At 52.5% G+C, this 16,997-nt stretch overlaps 1 protein-coding gene across 1 annotated transcript; it reads left to right on the forward strand.

Annotated features, from left to right (window-relative positions):
- The first annotated feature begins 512 nt into the window (after positions 1-512).
- LOC136992992 (olfactory receptor 14J1-like) lies at positions 513-1,448 on the forward strand. The gene has a single exon (XM_067303008.1). It carries the CDS (start codon positions 513-515, stop codon positions 1,446-1,448), a length of 936 nt encoding a protein of 311 aa, XP_067159109.1.
- Positions 1,449-16,997: the final 15,549 nt, after the last annotated feature.

A 16,997-nucleotide genomic window follows, 5' to 3' on the forward strand; every position in this document is an offset into this window, starting at 1 on the left:
AGAGAAACAGGTCCCCACAGGGACGGCTCCAGGCAGCAGAGTCATGCTCAAAGTGTGAGAGGAAACTGTCAGCTCCAAGGCCTCCCCTCCTCTCCCAGCAAGCACAGCCCTCTGCTCTCAAGGCTGGTGGGTCCAGGGCAGGAGACGTTTCCTCGCCTGAAAATCCCTTCAACATTATGAGTGGGTTAAATCTGACTGGAACTGTCAGCAATTTAAAATTTTAGTCCCCCCTGTTCCCATGTACACAGTGCTGTAGGTCAGGGCTGACTCCTCTGGAGCCCATGGGCAGAGGCCCCTGCTCCGCATGGCAAAATCAGCCAGCACAAATCAGAGCTCAAGCCACAGAGATCAATGATGGTGCTACTGAGATGCGGAGAGGTAATGTGTGTGTGTTTGGTGTGTGTGTGTGTGGGGGGGAGGGTGTTATGAGAAAGCTTTGCTCAGAGAAGTCTGTCCTAACTTGTCAATGTGTCTTCTTCCTCAGAAAATCCCCCTGTGCCACAAAGGAGCAAATGTCCAACAGCAGCTCCCTCAACGAGTTCCTCCTCCTGGCATTTGCAGACACACGGGAGCTGCAGCTCTTGCACTTCTCGCTCTTCCTGGGCATCTACCTGGCTGCCCTCCTGGGCAACGGCCTCATCATCACAGCCGTAGCCTGCGACCACCGCCTCCACACCCCCATGTACTTCTTCCTCCTCAACCTCTCCCTCCTCGACCTTGGCACCATCTCCCTCACTGTCCCGAAATCCATGGTCAATTCCCTGTGGGACACCAGGGCCATTTCCTACTTGGGATGTGCTGCCCAGGTCTTTTTCTTCTTTTTCTTATTTTCCGCAGAGTTTTATCTGCTCACAGTCATGGCCTATGACCGCTACGTTGCCATCTGCAGACCCCTGCACTATGGGACCATCATGGGCAGCAGAGCTTGTGTCAAAATGGCAGCAGCTGCCTGGGCCAGTGGTTTTCTCAATGCTGTCCTGCACACTGCTAACACATTTACAATACCACTCTGCCAAGGTAATGTCGTGGACCAGCTCTTCGGTGAAATCCCCCAGATCCTCAAGCTCTCCTGCTCAGACGCCTACCTCAGGGAAGTTGGGCTTAGTGCGGTTAGTCTTTTTTTAGGCTTTGTGTGTTTTGTTTTCATTGTGCTGTCCTATGTGCAGATCTTCACAGTCGTGCTGAGGATGCCCTCTGAGCAGGGACGACACAAAGCCTTTTCCATGTGCCTCCCACACCTGGCCGTGGTCTCCCTGTTCATCAGCACTGTCATGTTTGCCTACCTGAAGCCCCCCTCCCTCTCCTCTCCAGCTCTGGATCTGTTGCTGTCTGTTCTGTACTCGTTGGTGCCTCCAACGCTGAACCCACTCCTCTACAGTATGAGGAACAAGGAGCTCAAAGATGCGCTGAAGAAACTCGTTCAATGGGTACATTGTCAGCATCAATAACTGTCCATTGTACATCCACTCCTCAGGGTATCTGGCATCAAGGCTGTGTGTTTTGTGTTTCTTTCTTTCTTTCTCTTTTTTCTCTTTTTCCTTAAAAAAAAAAAAAAAATCAGGTTCCTGTTATGTCTACTCAGGAATGTCTCATTTGAGTCTGACCCAGAGGCCATGTTGAAGCAGGAAGCCAGGCGTCCCCCTTCATCAGCAGAGATGGGGGAACGTCAGAGCCTGCTAGTCTGAGCTCCCTCTGGTGCCCCCAGGGCAATGCAAAGAGTTTCCCTTTGCAGGGTCACTTTTGGCACTGACACTGAGGGAGCTCAGGGGCACAGAGTCAGGGTCAGACTAGTACAGACACGGTGAGACCATGGGTCCCATGTCCATTAGGAGAGCTCAGCTCCCCTGGCCACAGTCAGGGTGTGATGTCAACCTCCTCTCCTGTGAGGGTGGCAGCCAAGTGTCACTGTGGGCTGGTCCTTTCCCTCTCTGGCGTTCCAACACTACAAGTGGAGGGGGAGTGGAGGGGAGGGGAGTCAGGCAGCAGCTTGTGGGGACAGACCCAGTGCTGGACAGTATCATCCCCCTACTGCCACAGCAGGCATTTCCTCACTGCAGCCTTCCCGTGGGGGCTGCAGCTTTCCTGGAGACACATCCCCACACAGCAGTAGGACCTCTTTTTAAAGATGTTCTCCTCATCACAATCACAGAATGGTAGAGGTTGGAAGGGACCTCTGGAGATCATCTAGTCCAACCCTCCTGCTCAAGAAGGGTCACCTAGAGCACGTTGCACAGGATCACGTCCAGGCGGGTTTTGAATATCTCCAGAGAAGGAGACTCCACCACCTCTCGGGGCAACCTGTTCCAATGCTCTGTCACCCTCACAGTGAAAAAGTATTTCCTCATGTTCAGATGGAAGTGTCTGTGTTTCAGTTTGTGCCCGTTGCCTCGCGTCCTGTCACTCAGCACCACTGAAAAGAGTCTGGCCCCATCCTCTCGACACCCTCCCTTCAGATACTTGTACACGTTGATAAGATCTCCTCTCGGCCTTCTCTTCTCCAGGCTAAACAGGCCCAGCTCTCGCAGCCTTTCCTCAGAAGAGAGATGCTCCAGTCCCCTAATCATCTTTGTAGCCCTTCGCTGGACTTGCTCCAGTAGTGCCACATCCCTCTTGTACTGGGGAGCCCAGAACTGGACACAGTACTCCAGATGTGGCCTCAGCAGGGCTGAGTAGAGGGGGAGAATCACCTCCCTCGACCTGCTGGCAACACTCTTCCTGATGCACCCCAGCATACCATTGGCCTTCTTGGCCACAAGGGCACATTGCTGCCTCATGCTTATCTTGGTGTCCACCAGCACTCCCAGGTCCTTCTCCGCAGAGCTGCTTTCCAGCAGGTCAACCCCCAACCTGTACTGGTGTATGGGGTTATTCCTCCCCAGGTGCAGGACCCTGCACTTGCCTTTGTTGAACTTCAGGAGGTTCCTCTCTGCCCACCTCTCCAGCCTCTCCAGGTCCCTCTGAATGGCAGCACAGCCCTCTGGGGTATCAGCCACTCCTCCCAGTTTTGTATCATCAGCAAACTTGCTGAGGGTGCACTCTGTGCCTTCATCCAGGTCATTGATGAAGAAGGTGAACAAGACTGGACCCCGTACTGACCCCTGGGGGACACCACTAGCTCCAGGCCTCCAACTAGACTCTGCACCACTGATCACAACTCTCTGAGCTCTGCCATTCAGCCAGGTCTCAATCCACCTCACTGTCCACTCATCTAGCCCACACTTCCTAAGCTTACCTATGAGGATGTTATGGGAGACAGCGTCAAAAGCCTTGCTGAAGTCAAGGGAGACAACATCCACTGCTCTCCCCTCATCTACCCAGCCAGTCATTCCATCATAGAAGGCTATCAGATTGGTTAGGCATGATTTCCCCTTGGTGAAGCCATGCTGACTACTCCTGATCACCTTCTTGTCCTCCACATGCTTGGAGATGGCCTCCAGGATGAGCTGCTCCATCACCTTTCCAGGGATGCAGGTGAGGCTGACTGGCTGTAGTTCCCTGGGTCCTCCTTCTTGCCCTTTTTGAAGACTGGGGTGACATTGGCTTTCTTCCAGTCCTCAGGCACCTCTCCTGTCCTCCATGACCTTTCAAAGATGATGCAGAGTGGCTTAGCAATGACATCTGCCAGCTCCCTCAGCACTCGTGGGTGTATCCCATCAGGGCCCATGGATTTGTGGGTGTCAAGTTTGTTTAAATGATCTCTAACCCACTCCTCCTCCACCAAGGGAAAGTCTTCCTTCCTCCAGACTTTCTCTCTTGCCTCCAGGATCTGGGGTTCCTGAGGGCTGACCTGACCAGTAAAGACTGAAGCAAAGAAGGCATTCAGTAACTCTGCCTTCTCTGCATCCTTCATCACCAGGGCACCCACCCCATCCAGCAAAGGGCCCACATTTTCCCTAGTCTTCCTCTTGCTACTGATGTCTTTGAAGAAGCCCTTCTTGTTGTCCTTGACATCTCTCGCCAGATTTAATTCCAAACGGGCCTTAGCCTTCCTCATCGCATCCCTGCATACTCTGACAGCGTTCCTATATTCTTCCCAAGTGGCCTGTCCCCCTTTCCACTTTCTGTAGACTTCCTTCTTCTGGTTGAGTTTTGCCAGGAGCTCCTTGCTCATCCGTGCAGGTCTCCTACCTCCTTTGCTTGACTTCCTACTCATAGGGATGCACCGCTCTTGAGCCTGGAGGAAGAGATGCTTGAATATTAACCAGCTGTCTTGGAGCCCCCTTCCTTCTAGGGCCCTAACCCATGGGATTCCTCCAAGCAGGTCCCTGAAGAGGCCAAAGTTTGCTCTCTTAAACTCCAGGGTTGCGATCCTACTTAGTGCCCTAGAGCCCTTAGAGCCCCCAGTGCCTGATAGGGCAGTGCTGGTTACATGGCTGCAGTTTGTGGCTGTGAGGTGAGTTGTGCCTCAGTGCCTGATATGCCACTGCTGGTCCTGTGCCTGATGTTTGTAGTTGTGAGGTCACTTGTGACCAAGGCCCTCATAGGCCAGTGCTGGTTACATGGCTGATGTTAGTGGTGGTGAGGTCACTTCTGGCTCAGTGCCTGATAGGCCAGTGCTGGTCCTGTGGCTGCTGACTATGGTTGTGAGGTTACTTCTGGCTCAGGATCTGATAGGCCAGTGCTGGTCTTTTGGCTGCTGTTTGTGGTTGTGAGGTCAGTGGTGGCTCAGTGCCTGATTGGCCAGTGCTGGTCATGTGTTTACTGAATATATTTGTGAGGTCACTTGTGTCTCAGTCCCTGATAGGCCAGTGCTGGTCATGTGGCTGCGGTTGTGGTTGTGAGGTCACCTGTGCCTCAGTCCCTGATAGGCCAGTGCTCGACACGTGGCTGCAGTTTGTGGCTGTGAGGTCACTTGTGCCTCAGGGCCTGGTAGGCATCAGAGGATTTACTGCAATATGGAGCATTGTGCTTCATCCTGCGCATCTTGGGGGAACTTAACAACATCTTTCTTCATCCTAAGACTTCCAGCTCCCCTGTGTAGATTAACAGCTCTCACTCTCCTGCTACCTCATGATTAGGACTGAATTTGGATTTCGGTCTGCTCTGAACATTATTCGAGCGGTCTGTTTTGGAACCAGATAGGCGCGTCTCCTCCTGTAAGGCTGATGTTTGGAGGCACAAGTGACCTCACAAACACAAACTGCACCCACATCACCAGCACTGGCCTATCAGGCCCTCAGGCACAAGTGACCGCACAACCACAAACTGCAGCCACATGACCAGCTGTTACGAAACTATCATATACTCACTGGGTCTTCAAGAATCTTAACATGCTGAGCTGAGAATTCTCTGTTTAACTCTTTAGTTCAGTAAAGTGAACAGATCGAGCTGGTGCCTCAGAAGAGGGACCCCGAATGGAAAAGTCCCTGGATGTTGATATCCTTACGGTCTCAGTTATCCATCCCTCATGGGATCGTCCGATCCAATAGAAATATCAGCTCTGGGGTCTTCTCACCCTCCATTCGGTATCTTCACTGTCTCTGGGCATTTGCTTTCTTCTTACCTTGGGGCTACAGATAAAGAAGCCATGTGGCAATAGCCCAGTGGTTTCTAGAACTTTCCAGTACAAACATGATTAACCATTTCCTAATCAGCTAGGCCTTAACACTACTATTAAATTTCTTAAAACCAGCACTGGCCTCGCAGTCACTGAGGCACACGTGACCTCACAACCACAAACAGCAGCCACATGACCAGCAGCCAACATGCGCCTCTGCATCAGCGACACAAAGGGCACAGCACCACACATGGCAGCACACAGGGCACCCCCAAGCACCCCACAACACACAAAGCCCAACTCTCCATCCCTTCCATTCCCTTCTAGGCCTCCAAGGCCTTGCAACAGGCACTGCCTCTGAACATCCACTCACAGCCCGAGGCCTGCTCACTTCCCACCTCCAGGACGCAGAGAGCAAGTGCTCTCACAGGGACTCATCAGGCCAGCCCTTGCCTCTCGCTTGTGCCTCAACTTCTCTGAACAAGAAATCTCTTTGAAAATGTGGCAGATACCTTTTTGGGGGGTAACATTCCTTCTGTCTCCTCCAACAGCCTCTGCACCCATTCCCCAATGACTGCATACGTGGACAGAAAATCCCAGACCTCGAACGTGTTACAGTCCCAAATGTGTCACAAAAGCAGGTGGACACCTCAAAGATAGAGACAGCATTCAGACCTGGCAGGAAAATCTCACAAGCTCCCTGCTCTTTTGGCATGGGCAATTTCTAAAGCGCACACACCCTGGCAAGAAGAGATTACTAACACCACTGCTCACACCACCACTAGATGAATTTAGCACCCTCAAAAGTCTAGCTGGACTCCCGAGCTGACCGGCAGAAGGCTGCAAGCTTCTACTTAGCAACAACTGGAAAGTCCAACACCATCTCCATGTTCACCACAGAACATCATCCGCATATTAAACGTAGCAGTAGTAACTCATGATGACGGAGTGGAATAAAATTTGTGCCGGATGATGGGGAACACCTACTTCTGTTTGATTAATGAGTTGCATTTCTGTATTGCTGTGGAGCTTGGCAGGGCTCAATCCCTCCTCTGAGCACACACAACAAACCCAGAAGTGACCTCACCACCAGCATCCAAGCCATGGGTCTTCTCCTGACCTGTCAACTGCTCAGGTAGAAAGGACCTCACAAGCACCTTTCCAGCCACACCTCTGCTGCTGTCCAATCAGTTCATCACTCAGAAGTGACCTCATGCTTAAGACAGCAGGGCCTCATGCCCAGGCAGAGGGAGAAGCCTTCCCGCAACTCAGAAGTCGGGTTCCTTCCCCAATGCTGAACAAACACAGCAAATCCTCTATGCAAACAGGACAACCAGCATTCTCCTGTTTTATGCCCTGACAATTGGAGACACGTGGAAGGACTCAGGCCAGGGCATCTCGGCTGGTGAAACCAGCAGAGCCACAAGTCAGCAACTCTCCACCCTGACCTAGGAGCATGGAAATAACAACAGCAAGTGGGAGCACTGGCCATTCATCCACTTTCAAGGCCCTTGACAAGCAACACAGCTCCCACCTACAGAGCCGTTCCGGAAACACCCTGCAGGCTGCTGCCAGGCTCACAGGTCTCGGGGCGAAGCGGCTAAGGCACAGCATCACATGTGGTGACAGCCTCTCTCAGAGCCACTAGGAAATGAAGTTTTCAGAAAAAAAGAGACCACTGGGAAGGGCCCCTCGTGAGGACACCAGCAGCCTGCTCACACTTTGCCCAGCAGCTCCCAAACGCAGTTCTGAGCAGCACCTGTGGGCTGCGGTGGCAGCAGCAGCTCAGGGAAATGCTTCTGAATGGGTCTCCGACCCCCGGCAGGGGCAAAGCTTCCTGCCCCCAACCCCAGCAGCTGCCCCGGCCCAGCTGCTCGGGGCAGGCCAGCACGTCTGGCTGCAGGGGAGCTGCCCGCTCTGTCCCCGGTCGCTCTGTGCCATGCTCACGGCCCCACCAGCCCCTGCTGCAGCTCCTGCAGGAAAGCAGCCCCGTTGCCAGCACCGCTGCCCCCGCCCCGGTGGGAGGGCACCTGCCGGCAGCTGAAGGTGCCTGCAGCCCCACCAGCTCCGCTCGCACCCGCTCCCTCCCTCCGGCTTGGCTCCTGCTCCATTTTCACGGTTGTTTTTCCACATGCTGCACCTCGATTGGCTGACAGAGCCACCAGTCACATCCTGCCCCCGCCCTCCTCCCCTTGCTGGCCAATAGGAGGGCAGCACTGGGGGGGGCGATGCCATGGCAACACTGCTGCCCTGTGTGCCCCCGCAGGCAGCCCCCTCCCCCTCTCTCGCGATGGGGCACCATGTTGTGGGCAGCAGCGTGGGGCAGCGCGGGGCATTGTGGGGCCTGGGGGCAGCGCAGCCCCATGTGGGCGGGCAGTGCGGGGCCGTGGGGCCTGGCTGCTGACCTGCCGGGGCTGGGCTATGCCACAAGGGCCCTGTGGGGTTCCTGGCTGCCCTGCACCGGGGGCTGTGGGGAGCGTGGGGGAGCAGCCACGGGGCCTATGCTGGTGCTGGCCCTGGCGCTGGCACAGGGGCCCTGGGCATGGCTGGGGTGCCAGAGCCTGCAGGTAGTGTCCCTCTGCCCCCAGTGCAGGGCAGGGCAGGGCAGGTCCCTGTCGCCCCTGGGGCCCCAGCCCCCTGCCCGCAGCAGCCCCGGGGCTCGGCAGCCCTCACACTGCGCCCAGCAGGGCTGGGCCACAGCCAGGCAGGGGCTGCTCTCTGTGGGACTGGGCTGGGCCCCGGCACCTCGCTCTGCAGGGCTGAGGAGCCCCGGGGACATGGGGCAGCCGGGGGCAGAGCAGCTGTGGGCCTGCCAGTGCTGGGCAGCGGAGGTGTGTGGACGGGAGGGGGCTGGGGCAGATGGCCCTGCTGGACTGCCCCCAGCACTGCCCCCCACAGCTCAGAGAAAAATGCTTGGGGTCACCAGTGACTTGTGGGGTGGTGATGGCACCCCCACCTGTTTCCAAGCTGCACTCCCAAACATGCTGTCTTCTGGGTGCAGAGGTTTGACCCCCGTTTGCAGGAAGACAGGGGTTGTGGCCATATGAAGATGTCATCTCTGAGCCCAAAACATGCTCTGCCAAGTGGGAAGCATAAATGGATCCACAGGGAAGGAGCAGAGGTTCTCCCAAACAGGTAGACACCTTGGGGTTGTTACAAGGTGAAGGATCCATTTCCAACATGGGCATTTCCAGCAGGCTCTTGAGAGCCCCACAGAGCTGCGGGACACCCCAGCCCCCAGGACACAGGACCCCTTTCCTGCCAGAGCCAGATGCCAAAGGGGGACCCACTCCCAGGGAAACCTGGACCTGGATTTCCCCCTGCCATGAGGGGATGGAGCTGGCCCCAGAGGAGCCTTGGTGCTCAGGGCAGCCGCAGCCCCAGGACTCAGCAGTCATGGCTGGCACAATGTCCCCTGAGCCAGGCAGGACCCTCAGTCAGGGCTATTGTGGCAGCCCCCGGCACTGTCTAGTCACCCCCACAGCCCAGGAACCACAGCTGTTTTTGGAATAAAAGGTCTGTATGTGACACCTCAGGAAGGAGCTCCCGAAGCCCTTCCCCTTGGTGGAGAGCCACAAGAGCTTTGGCAACAAGGAACTGTGGTCCAGGGTGATGGTCTTGGTCCAGCAGTTCTCCGTCTCACTTGCCCACTTGCCCTCAGCTCACCTGTCCATCCAGGGGAAAAAGGACACTCTTCCCATCTCATTACCCTAAAACTCCTCTCCAACATGTCCCTGCTCCTCTGCCTGTCGGTGAACGGCCGCAACGTGGTCCCGCTGCCTCCTGTCCCCACTCCATGCCCTCATGTACTGGAAAGCAGTCCTTCTCCATGTCTCAATTTGTCAGGGCATAAAACAGGAGTCACACATCACTACCATGTGCCAGTGGTGGGGTGGCCTGTGGTGGGGACAGGCGGTGGCCCCAGGGTCTTGGTGCTCAGAATGGGAGGAGATGTCTGGAGAGAGCAGTGCTGTGCGTGGGGAGCCCTGCCAGGATGTGGAGCTGGGGAGCGCTGCGAGGTGAGGAGGTGCCTTGGCTCACAGGGCTCAGGCTGCCCTGGTGGCGTGAGCCAGGGTTGCTGGCAGCCTGCTGCCTTGTGTGCGCTGAGGTTCAGGCCTTGAGTTTCCTCAGCTCTTGCCAGGATCTGCACCTAGATATCCCACATAGACTGTGAAATACATAGAAATATGCAGCTTAGAGTATTTGGAGTATAGGAGGTCATCTTTCAGAAAGGGTTCCTTCTTGGAGATTCTTGAAGTTAACACTTCCGGGATCTGTCCAACCACAAGTTTTTTCAGTCATAGCAGGCAAGGTTTTTTTTTGTTTTTTTTTTTTTCCGGAGGCATAGCAGTTGCCTCCTTCTCCTATTAGCAAAGGCTACGTGGGGATACTACCCGTATCCATAATTGGTGCAGACACTCTTTTCTTCCAAAGACTCTGGAAACTCTTTGCTTATAATGCAGTAATATCCCCCAATTAGCCCTTACTTAGCTTTCTGATTAACCCCGCTCCAATCCAGTGAATTCTAGAGAAGGTCTTGAGCTCTTCCTGCTGAAGGCCTCGCTGTTTCAGGGCTCTCCTCTGCACCCTACGCACTGCTCTGGGCTCTGAAACCAGACATCCAGCGGCTGACATCCAGGAGGAGGCCTCAGAAAGGAGTTTAGATCACATGGGACTTTTTTCACCCACAAAGTTAACAAGAAAATGGTCTTGCCACAGTGGAGCACTCAGAGGCGCTCTTTCAAGCGGCAGTGACACAGTCATTAGCTTTTGAAATGGGCAAAATAAGGGAAACTTCCAAAGACAAAGTATTTCTTCAGAAAAGAACTGGCCTTTGAAAACACTTCTCCCACAGGTGCCTTATGCAGTGAGTAGTGATGCTCAAGCACTTGCCTGCAAGTCAGCAGGAAATACTTCATGGGTCATAGCTGAGAATCAGCTTGCAAAGCTGAAAGTTGTTTTTTGAAAATGACTTGCCAGCCCCCTCAGAATTATGTGCCTCACCTTTCGACATGCTCCTCTCTTCTCTAAGGCAGTCACTTCTGACCTGACAGTTGAGGTGTCCAACTCAGCTGAGCACCTTTTACACTGTGTCCCTGATCTGGTTGAGGCCTGCAGGCTCTGGAGCTCTTGCCTGATCAGCTCGGGCGCAGCCTGGGCATTAGCTCACTCGTGGACTCTTCTTTGCAAGTGAAGCCCCTCTGAGATGAAATCACAAGTGTGGATCCGAGGCTGACTTGGACAAAGGTTGCCTCTTGGCAGTGAGGTGTTCATAAAAGGAAGTGAGGGTCAGTTCCTTGTAGGGTGGTGCAGGGCTGTCCCAGCAGGCCTTGCACAGTTCAGCTCCCCCACCCATCATCAAAGTGTCCATTGGAGCCTGCAGAATGACTCCTTCTTGGTATCACACTATAAAATCCTCTCTGGCTGGTAATAATACATCATGTGCTACTTTGGGAAGGTTGATCTGCCAAAGGAAGCCTCCAGATAACGTCCATTGTGTCTCTGGGCCACAGGGGCAGTACGCTGGGGTCGGAGGAGACCTAGGTGAGGAGCTGTGTGCTGCTTGGTGGCAGGTCTGCTGCAGAGGGCCAGTCCTGACCAGGGTGGCCATGAGCCGTGCCTTCCTGCCTGCCGGCTGTGGACTGGTGGGGTGGCTGCAGCAGAGGTGCCCTTGAAATCACTGCACAGATGGGTCCCTGTCACCTGCGTCATCCCTTCCCCTCCCCAGGCCAGTCATTTCTGCTGGCTGGTCTCTCTGAAGCTCTGGGTGACATCCCAAAGCCTGCTGGCCAGCACATCTGCTGAGGGCCAATCAGGCTGCTGCAGTGGAAGTGACCTCACCATCAGCACTGCATCCATGTCCCCTTTGCCTGCCTCTCCCCATCCTCCTGCCTGTATATCATCTCTAGTGGGATGAGTGGTGGTGTGATTCTGTTCTTGTCCTCAGAATGGCTCCTACCAGAAGCCAGCCCATGAGGTTCCTGTACAAGAGGTGACCTCACCATCAACACTGCGCATGTGTCACTTCTATGATTTTCTCCCCTGCCCCCCTTCCAAGTCGTCCTCTCTTCTGAACCCCACATTCAACATCCCAGTCATGTTCCCTTTACTGGCACCTCCCTCTCCCCTATCCCTGTGGAATTACACACACGTGGTGGGACAGATCACATGGCAGGATGAAACTAGGCTCCTGGGGAAGGCAGGATGGGATGGTGAGGAGGTGCAGGTGTGCTCTGTGCAAAGGGATGGCTGGAGTGCAGAGGGCTTTTCCTTGGAGCAGGTGATGAGGCAGTTGAGACCTTGTAGTAAGGATAAGAGGACACACCAGTGTGGGTGACATTCTGGTAGGTGTTTCAGCTCATTCAGGATCTGCTTTGCAGGATCCCACAGGAGACTTCCCTGGAGGGCAGAGAGGCCATGAGGCCTCTGTAAAGACACACTAGGCAGAGGAGGAGAGGGCAGAGAGGCAGAAGAAGAGAGAGGAGACATGTCAGTTGGAATACAGTAGTTTCTCAGAACAAGGTTTCTCCATTCAGAGTGTTGACAGGAAATGTATCATGAAGAATAACATATACATCTATGTAAACATGTAAGCTCACATCGATTAATTCTGTAGTGCATGCATATGGTGCTGCCAATCAAAAAGAAATAAAATGTTCATTAGAATTGATAAAGAATGTTTGAAATTTTGAAAATGAAGATTTTTTTTTCAGTTCTTGTAAGGAGCTACTTTTTGCATAGATTTCACCCAATGACGAGGACTTTACATTCAAGCCCTTACAGACACATCTAGAGGCCATTGCTGCCTGAGATGCCCTGTGTAGCTGTGTTCCCGTGTGGTGCTGGGAAATGTGACCCAGGAACTATGGGATCCTTTTTGGAGCATTGTCTGGTCAGCAGGAGAAGCATCTCAAGACCTCTCAGTGGGACAACTTTTTTCTTTCCGTTGACTAGAAAGGGAAGTCCAGACAGCTGGGTTAGCCAGAGACAACTGCACTGAAGGGGTCTGGTGGAAGGGAACTAATTCCCATCCCTGTTGTCACCTAAAATGGAGTCGCACTTCATGACCGTGCAGGGAATGAAAAGGGTTTGTGGCTAGATGTGTAGGGACTCCCTTAGGGCATCACTGTAACACAGGTACATTGAGATTGGTTCAAATTAGGGCATTGATAAATAGAGCATTTTCACTGAAGCTGATCAGGCTGCTTCCCTCTATCAGTTGTGACAGCTCGACATCTCATGTTGCGACTCGCTGTGTGCAAAGACTGAGGAGCGGCAAGGAAGATCCTGGGCAGGGAGTGGTTTGAGGGCAGTGGACTTGTGCGAGACACAGAACTATCATTTTTAATAGTGTAGGCCTTATTATAGAAGAAATCTTTAGAAAATGTCAATAAAAAAGAAACAAGAAAGAAATTAGATAATTATCTAAAGTAAAAAAAAAAAGATTTGTTAGACTTTTCAGCATTACAAACTTCTTTGTGTTCTTATTTTTCTTATTATCATTGTGTTCATATTTTCTTTTTTTACTTATCTTTTTTGTTTGGTTCATTTTTGATACACTGGTCTTTTGGGGAGATTCTTTTCTTTCTTTCTTTGAAAGGGAAAGTGATTTTCAGAGCTGGGGTTGGATGCAGTCACAGGGTCATGGATGGCTGTTGCCATTGTAGGTGCCCTGGTCCCCTCTGCCCAGCCTCCCTCTGCAGCTGCAAGTGGCTCCGGTCTCCCACAGGTCCCCTGTGAGAGCTGCCAGGCCCAGGCAGGTCCCTCAGAGACACTGGGGCCTCTCCAAGTGCCCCTGGGTGCTCGTGGTTGGACAGCTGAGCTCTGCCTGGAAAGGTGAAGAACTGTTTTCAACATTTCAAAACTAGGAACACACTTTCCTCAGCTCCAATGATTGGCTAATTTTAATGTCAATGTTTTCCTATGAGGAAATAGTGTAAATCTTCAGGAAGGGTATGAATCTGGGGAGAAGAAATATTGATCTGCCCTTGACCTTGTGTTTCCACTGCTCTGTCTATTAGGCTGTGGATGTGATCTCAGTGATGCCTCACATATTTCCACATGTCCTGATTAAATTGGTCATTTCTAAAGGCATCTTTGCATCAGACTCTCTGGACATATGCACTTCCCATAGTTTCCCAGTTTTCCTCTTCCCCTTGCTTTTTATCCATTCAGGTACCTCTCAACTCTCCAGTTGCTGCTCTGAGCTGCTGGGAGTCTGAAGCTTGCCTCGTCTTTCAGCAGTCTCCTTCTCTCTTTAGCCAGCTCCTTTGTTGTGTTTCTTGTCTATCCTTTCCTATCCATCTGTGGAAAGCATTTCAAGGCAGGTTATGCCTTGTGGGCAGTGGACCTCACTGGAGGCAGCTTGGACTCATCATAAAGTTGAGGAGTGCTTTTTTGTATCTTTTATTAAACTGTTCCAAAAAATAATTTTATTTTTGTTTGCTCTTAAGACAAACCCTTCTGTGTCTGTTTGCAGCTAGTTCACTAAGGAAAGCAGGTGGGAATTGGTGCACATGAGCTGTAACATTCAGCTACAGCCTTGAGAGGAAAAAGGTTTGATTTTCACAAGAGTGATGTGAAGTCCCCAGTGGCTGATGAGGGCAATGGCAGGGCTGGAGAGCTGGGGAGGAAGGTTCTCCATACAGGTCTCCTATCAAAAATACTGCTTTGCCTCCATGCCCTGACTTCATTAGGAGACACTGTGGGTCAGTATGAATTGGAGAATGTGGGTATGACTTATTCTGAAAGCTGAAGAATTGAGAAAGCTTAAGAAGCAGACATCTTTCTTTTTCAGGTGCTCATTGACCTCTTTCTCTTCTAAATACACTGCTGCAAACTTTCCAATTAGCGAAACAAGAATTGAAGAGCTGAAGAAAATTATGGAAAGAGGCATGGCTCCCTAGGGTATTTTTTGCATTTTAATGACCCCTCGGGTGTAATTTGTGCTAAGCCCATGAACCACAGATGCAGAGAAGAGGCTGAAGCAACCTCTCAAGAAGAAAATCCCAAGTTTTTTGGAGTGTTAATGGGTCCCACTGAGGGCCATAATCAACAAAGGCTCCCCAGGGGCTGATTAGAGCTGAAAGTTGGAGGCCCTGATTGCAGGTAGGCAAAGGCAATGTGAAAGTGGCTCTGAGGCCAAGTCAACCTTGATGTGTGTTATCAAGCAGAGTGACCAGGCACTGACAGCCAGTCCCTGGGTAGGGTGATGCTTTCCATCACGCATTGCTCAAGGCTCTTCCTGGGGGCAGTGTCTGGGTGGAGGTGCACAGCACCAAGTGCAGGACCATGATACGGCACTTTCTGGGCTCCCAAGGGACAAGGAGGCAGCAAGGCCACAGTGCATTATGGAAACAGCATCTTCTCGTGGGCCTCGGTGTCAGAGACACCAGCCATAGCCAAAAGGACAAAACCTAGCTGTGTTGGGAGCTTTCAACCCTGGCAGTGCCCTCGGCCATCTCCACCGCAGGCTGTCCTATGCTTTCCCACGCCTGTGCCTCTTTCCCTGCAGCCTGTGCACACCCAAGCTGCTTCCCCACCTTGCTCTCACCCCGTGATCTCCCTGCCTCTCCTGATGTCTTCCTGTCCTCCCTTGCTTTTCTTTGAAACACAAAGCCAGGGGCTGATCACAGACTGCCTCTGGGTGACCTGTTGCACCACACCACTACCCTTTGAGTGACATTCTTTTTATCTGAAATCCAGTCTGAACCTGTCAAGATGCACTTTGTGGCTCTTTCCCCTTCACATGCTTTTTCCCACTGCCAAGAAAAGCTCCATCATCTCTGAAACCACCCTTCGAGCAGTCACAGGCTCCTACTCTACTGCCCTTTGCCTCCACTTCATCAGGCTAAAGAAAACCAGGTGCCTCAACCTCTCCTCATGGATGGGTTTATTTCCACTTAGGCACAGGACTTGACACTTCTCTTGTAAACCTTCATGAGGTATCTGTTGTCCAAATCAAAAAAAAAAAAAAAAAAAAAAACCCAAAAACGAAAACCCAACCAACTCACGAACAAAGCAAACCACACCAGCCCCAATGAGTTAAGGATGAGCAGGGGTGGGGTGGGCTGTATGGAATGGGATCAGGGTGGTAAAAGAGGCAGACATAGAAGATATGGAAGAAAAAAAAAGAAAATTAAAAGTGAAGCCAAGGATTGATCAGGGCTGTCTTGGGGATTCCTGCCAAGAAGCCCTGCAGCTGAACAATTCTGACTGGAGGAGGACAAGAAAGCTGGCCTGCTTCCACCTTCACAAGGCACCTGCGTGCTTTCCCTGACATCAACAAACGAAGATCGAGAGTGGGAAGAACCATGGACTCCTTCAGGGTAGAAGGGACCTCAGGATGTATCGAGCCCAATCTGCTTGCTCCCAGCAGGGTCAGCTCTGGGGTCAGGCCAGGTTGCTCTGGGCTTCATCCAGTCTGGTCTTGGCAACCTGCAAGACACGAGACTAAACAGCCTCTCTGGGCAACCACTTCCAATGCTTCACCATCCTCGTAGTGGAAAAGCTTCTCCTTATCTCCTGCAGGAACGTCTCTTCTTCCAACTTATAACCATTGTCTCTTGTCCTCCCACCATGCACCCTGGTGAAGAGCCTGCCTCCATCTTCTTGAGGACCTCCTCATAGCCACTGGAAGGCTGCTATGAGATCCCTCCAACGCCATCTCTTCTCCAAGCTGATCCAGCCCCATTTCCTCACAAAGCAAGTGCTCCAGCTCCCTGACTGTTTTGAGGGTCCTCGGCCAGACTCACTCCCAGTTATCAACACCCTTCTTGTTCTGGAAACCCAAACCTGGATGCAGTGTCCTAGATGGTGTCTAATGAATACTGACTAGAAGGTGATCACCATTTCCCTTGACCTCCTGGCTCTGCTCCTGCTCATACAGCCCACGATGCTTCTGGCCTTCTTTGCTGCCAGGGAATGCTGCTGGCTCATGTTTTGCCTCCTGTCCCCTAGCACCCTCACGTCCTTTTCCACAGAGCTGCTACCCAGGCCCTCAGGCCCCAGCCTGTGACACCGTGGGGTGTTGGTTTATCGCAGGTGCAAGCCCTGTCATTTGTCCTTGTTGAATTCCATGAGGTTGCTGACAGCCCATTCCTCCTGCCTCTCTAGGTCCCTCTGAATGGCAGCTCTCATCTACAGGCATGATGAGTGTTGCTTCCTGCATGTCACTGATACAGATGATAAACAGGACAAGCTCCTGGAGAGACCCTGTGGTGCTCCACTTCTCCCTGGCCTCCAGGAAGAGTACTACCCATTCACCACTGCCCTCGGAGCCTCTGGTCATCCAAGCAGCTTTTTACCCATGTGTTTCTCTACCCTTCTAGACTGTAACGTTCTAACATGGATGCAAGAATATTGTGGGAGACAGTGTCAAATACCTTGCTAAAGTCTAGGTAAAGGACATTTACCACACATCTGAGCTGCCCCTTCACACAAAAGACATCCTCCCTCCTCATCTTCCCTGACAGTCTCTCCTGAAGAGAGTGTACCCTAC

Source organism: Apteryx mantelli, chromosome 11 (genome assembly GCF_036417845.1).
Source record: "Apteryx mantelli isolate bAptMan1 chromosome 11, bAptMan1.hap1, whole genome shotgun sequence".
Taxonomy (NCBI): domain Eukaryota; kingdom Metazoa; phylum Chordata; class Aves; order Apterygiformes; family Apterygidae; genus Apteryx; species Apteryx mantelli.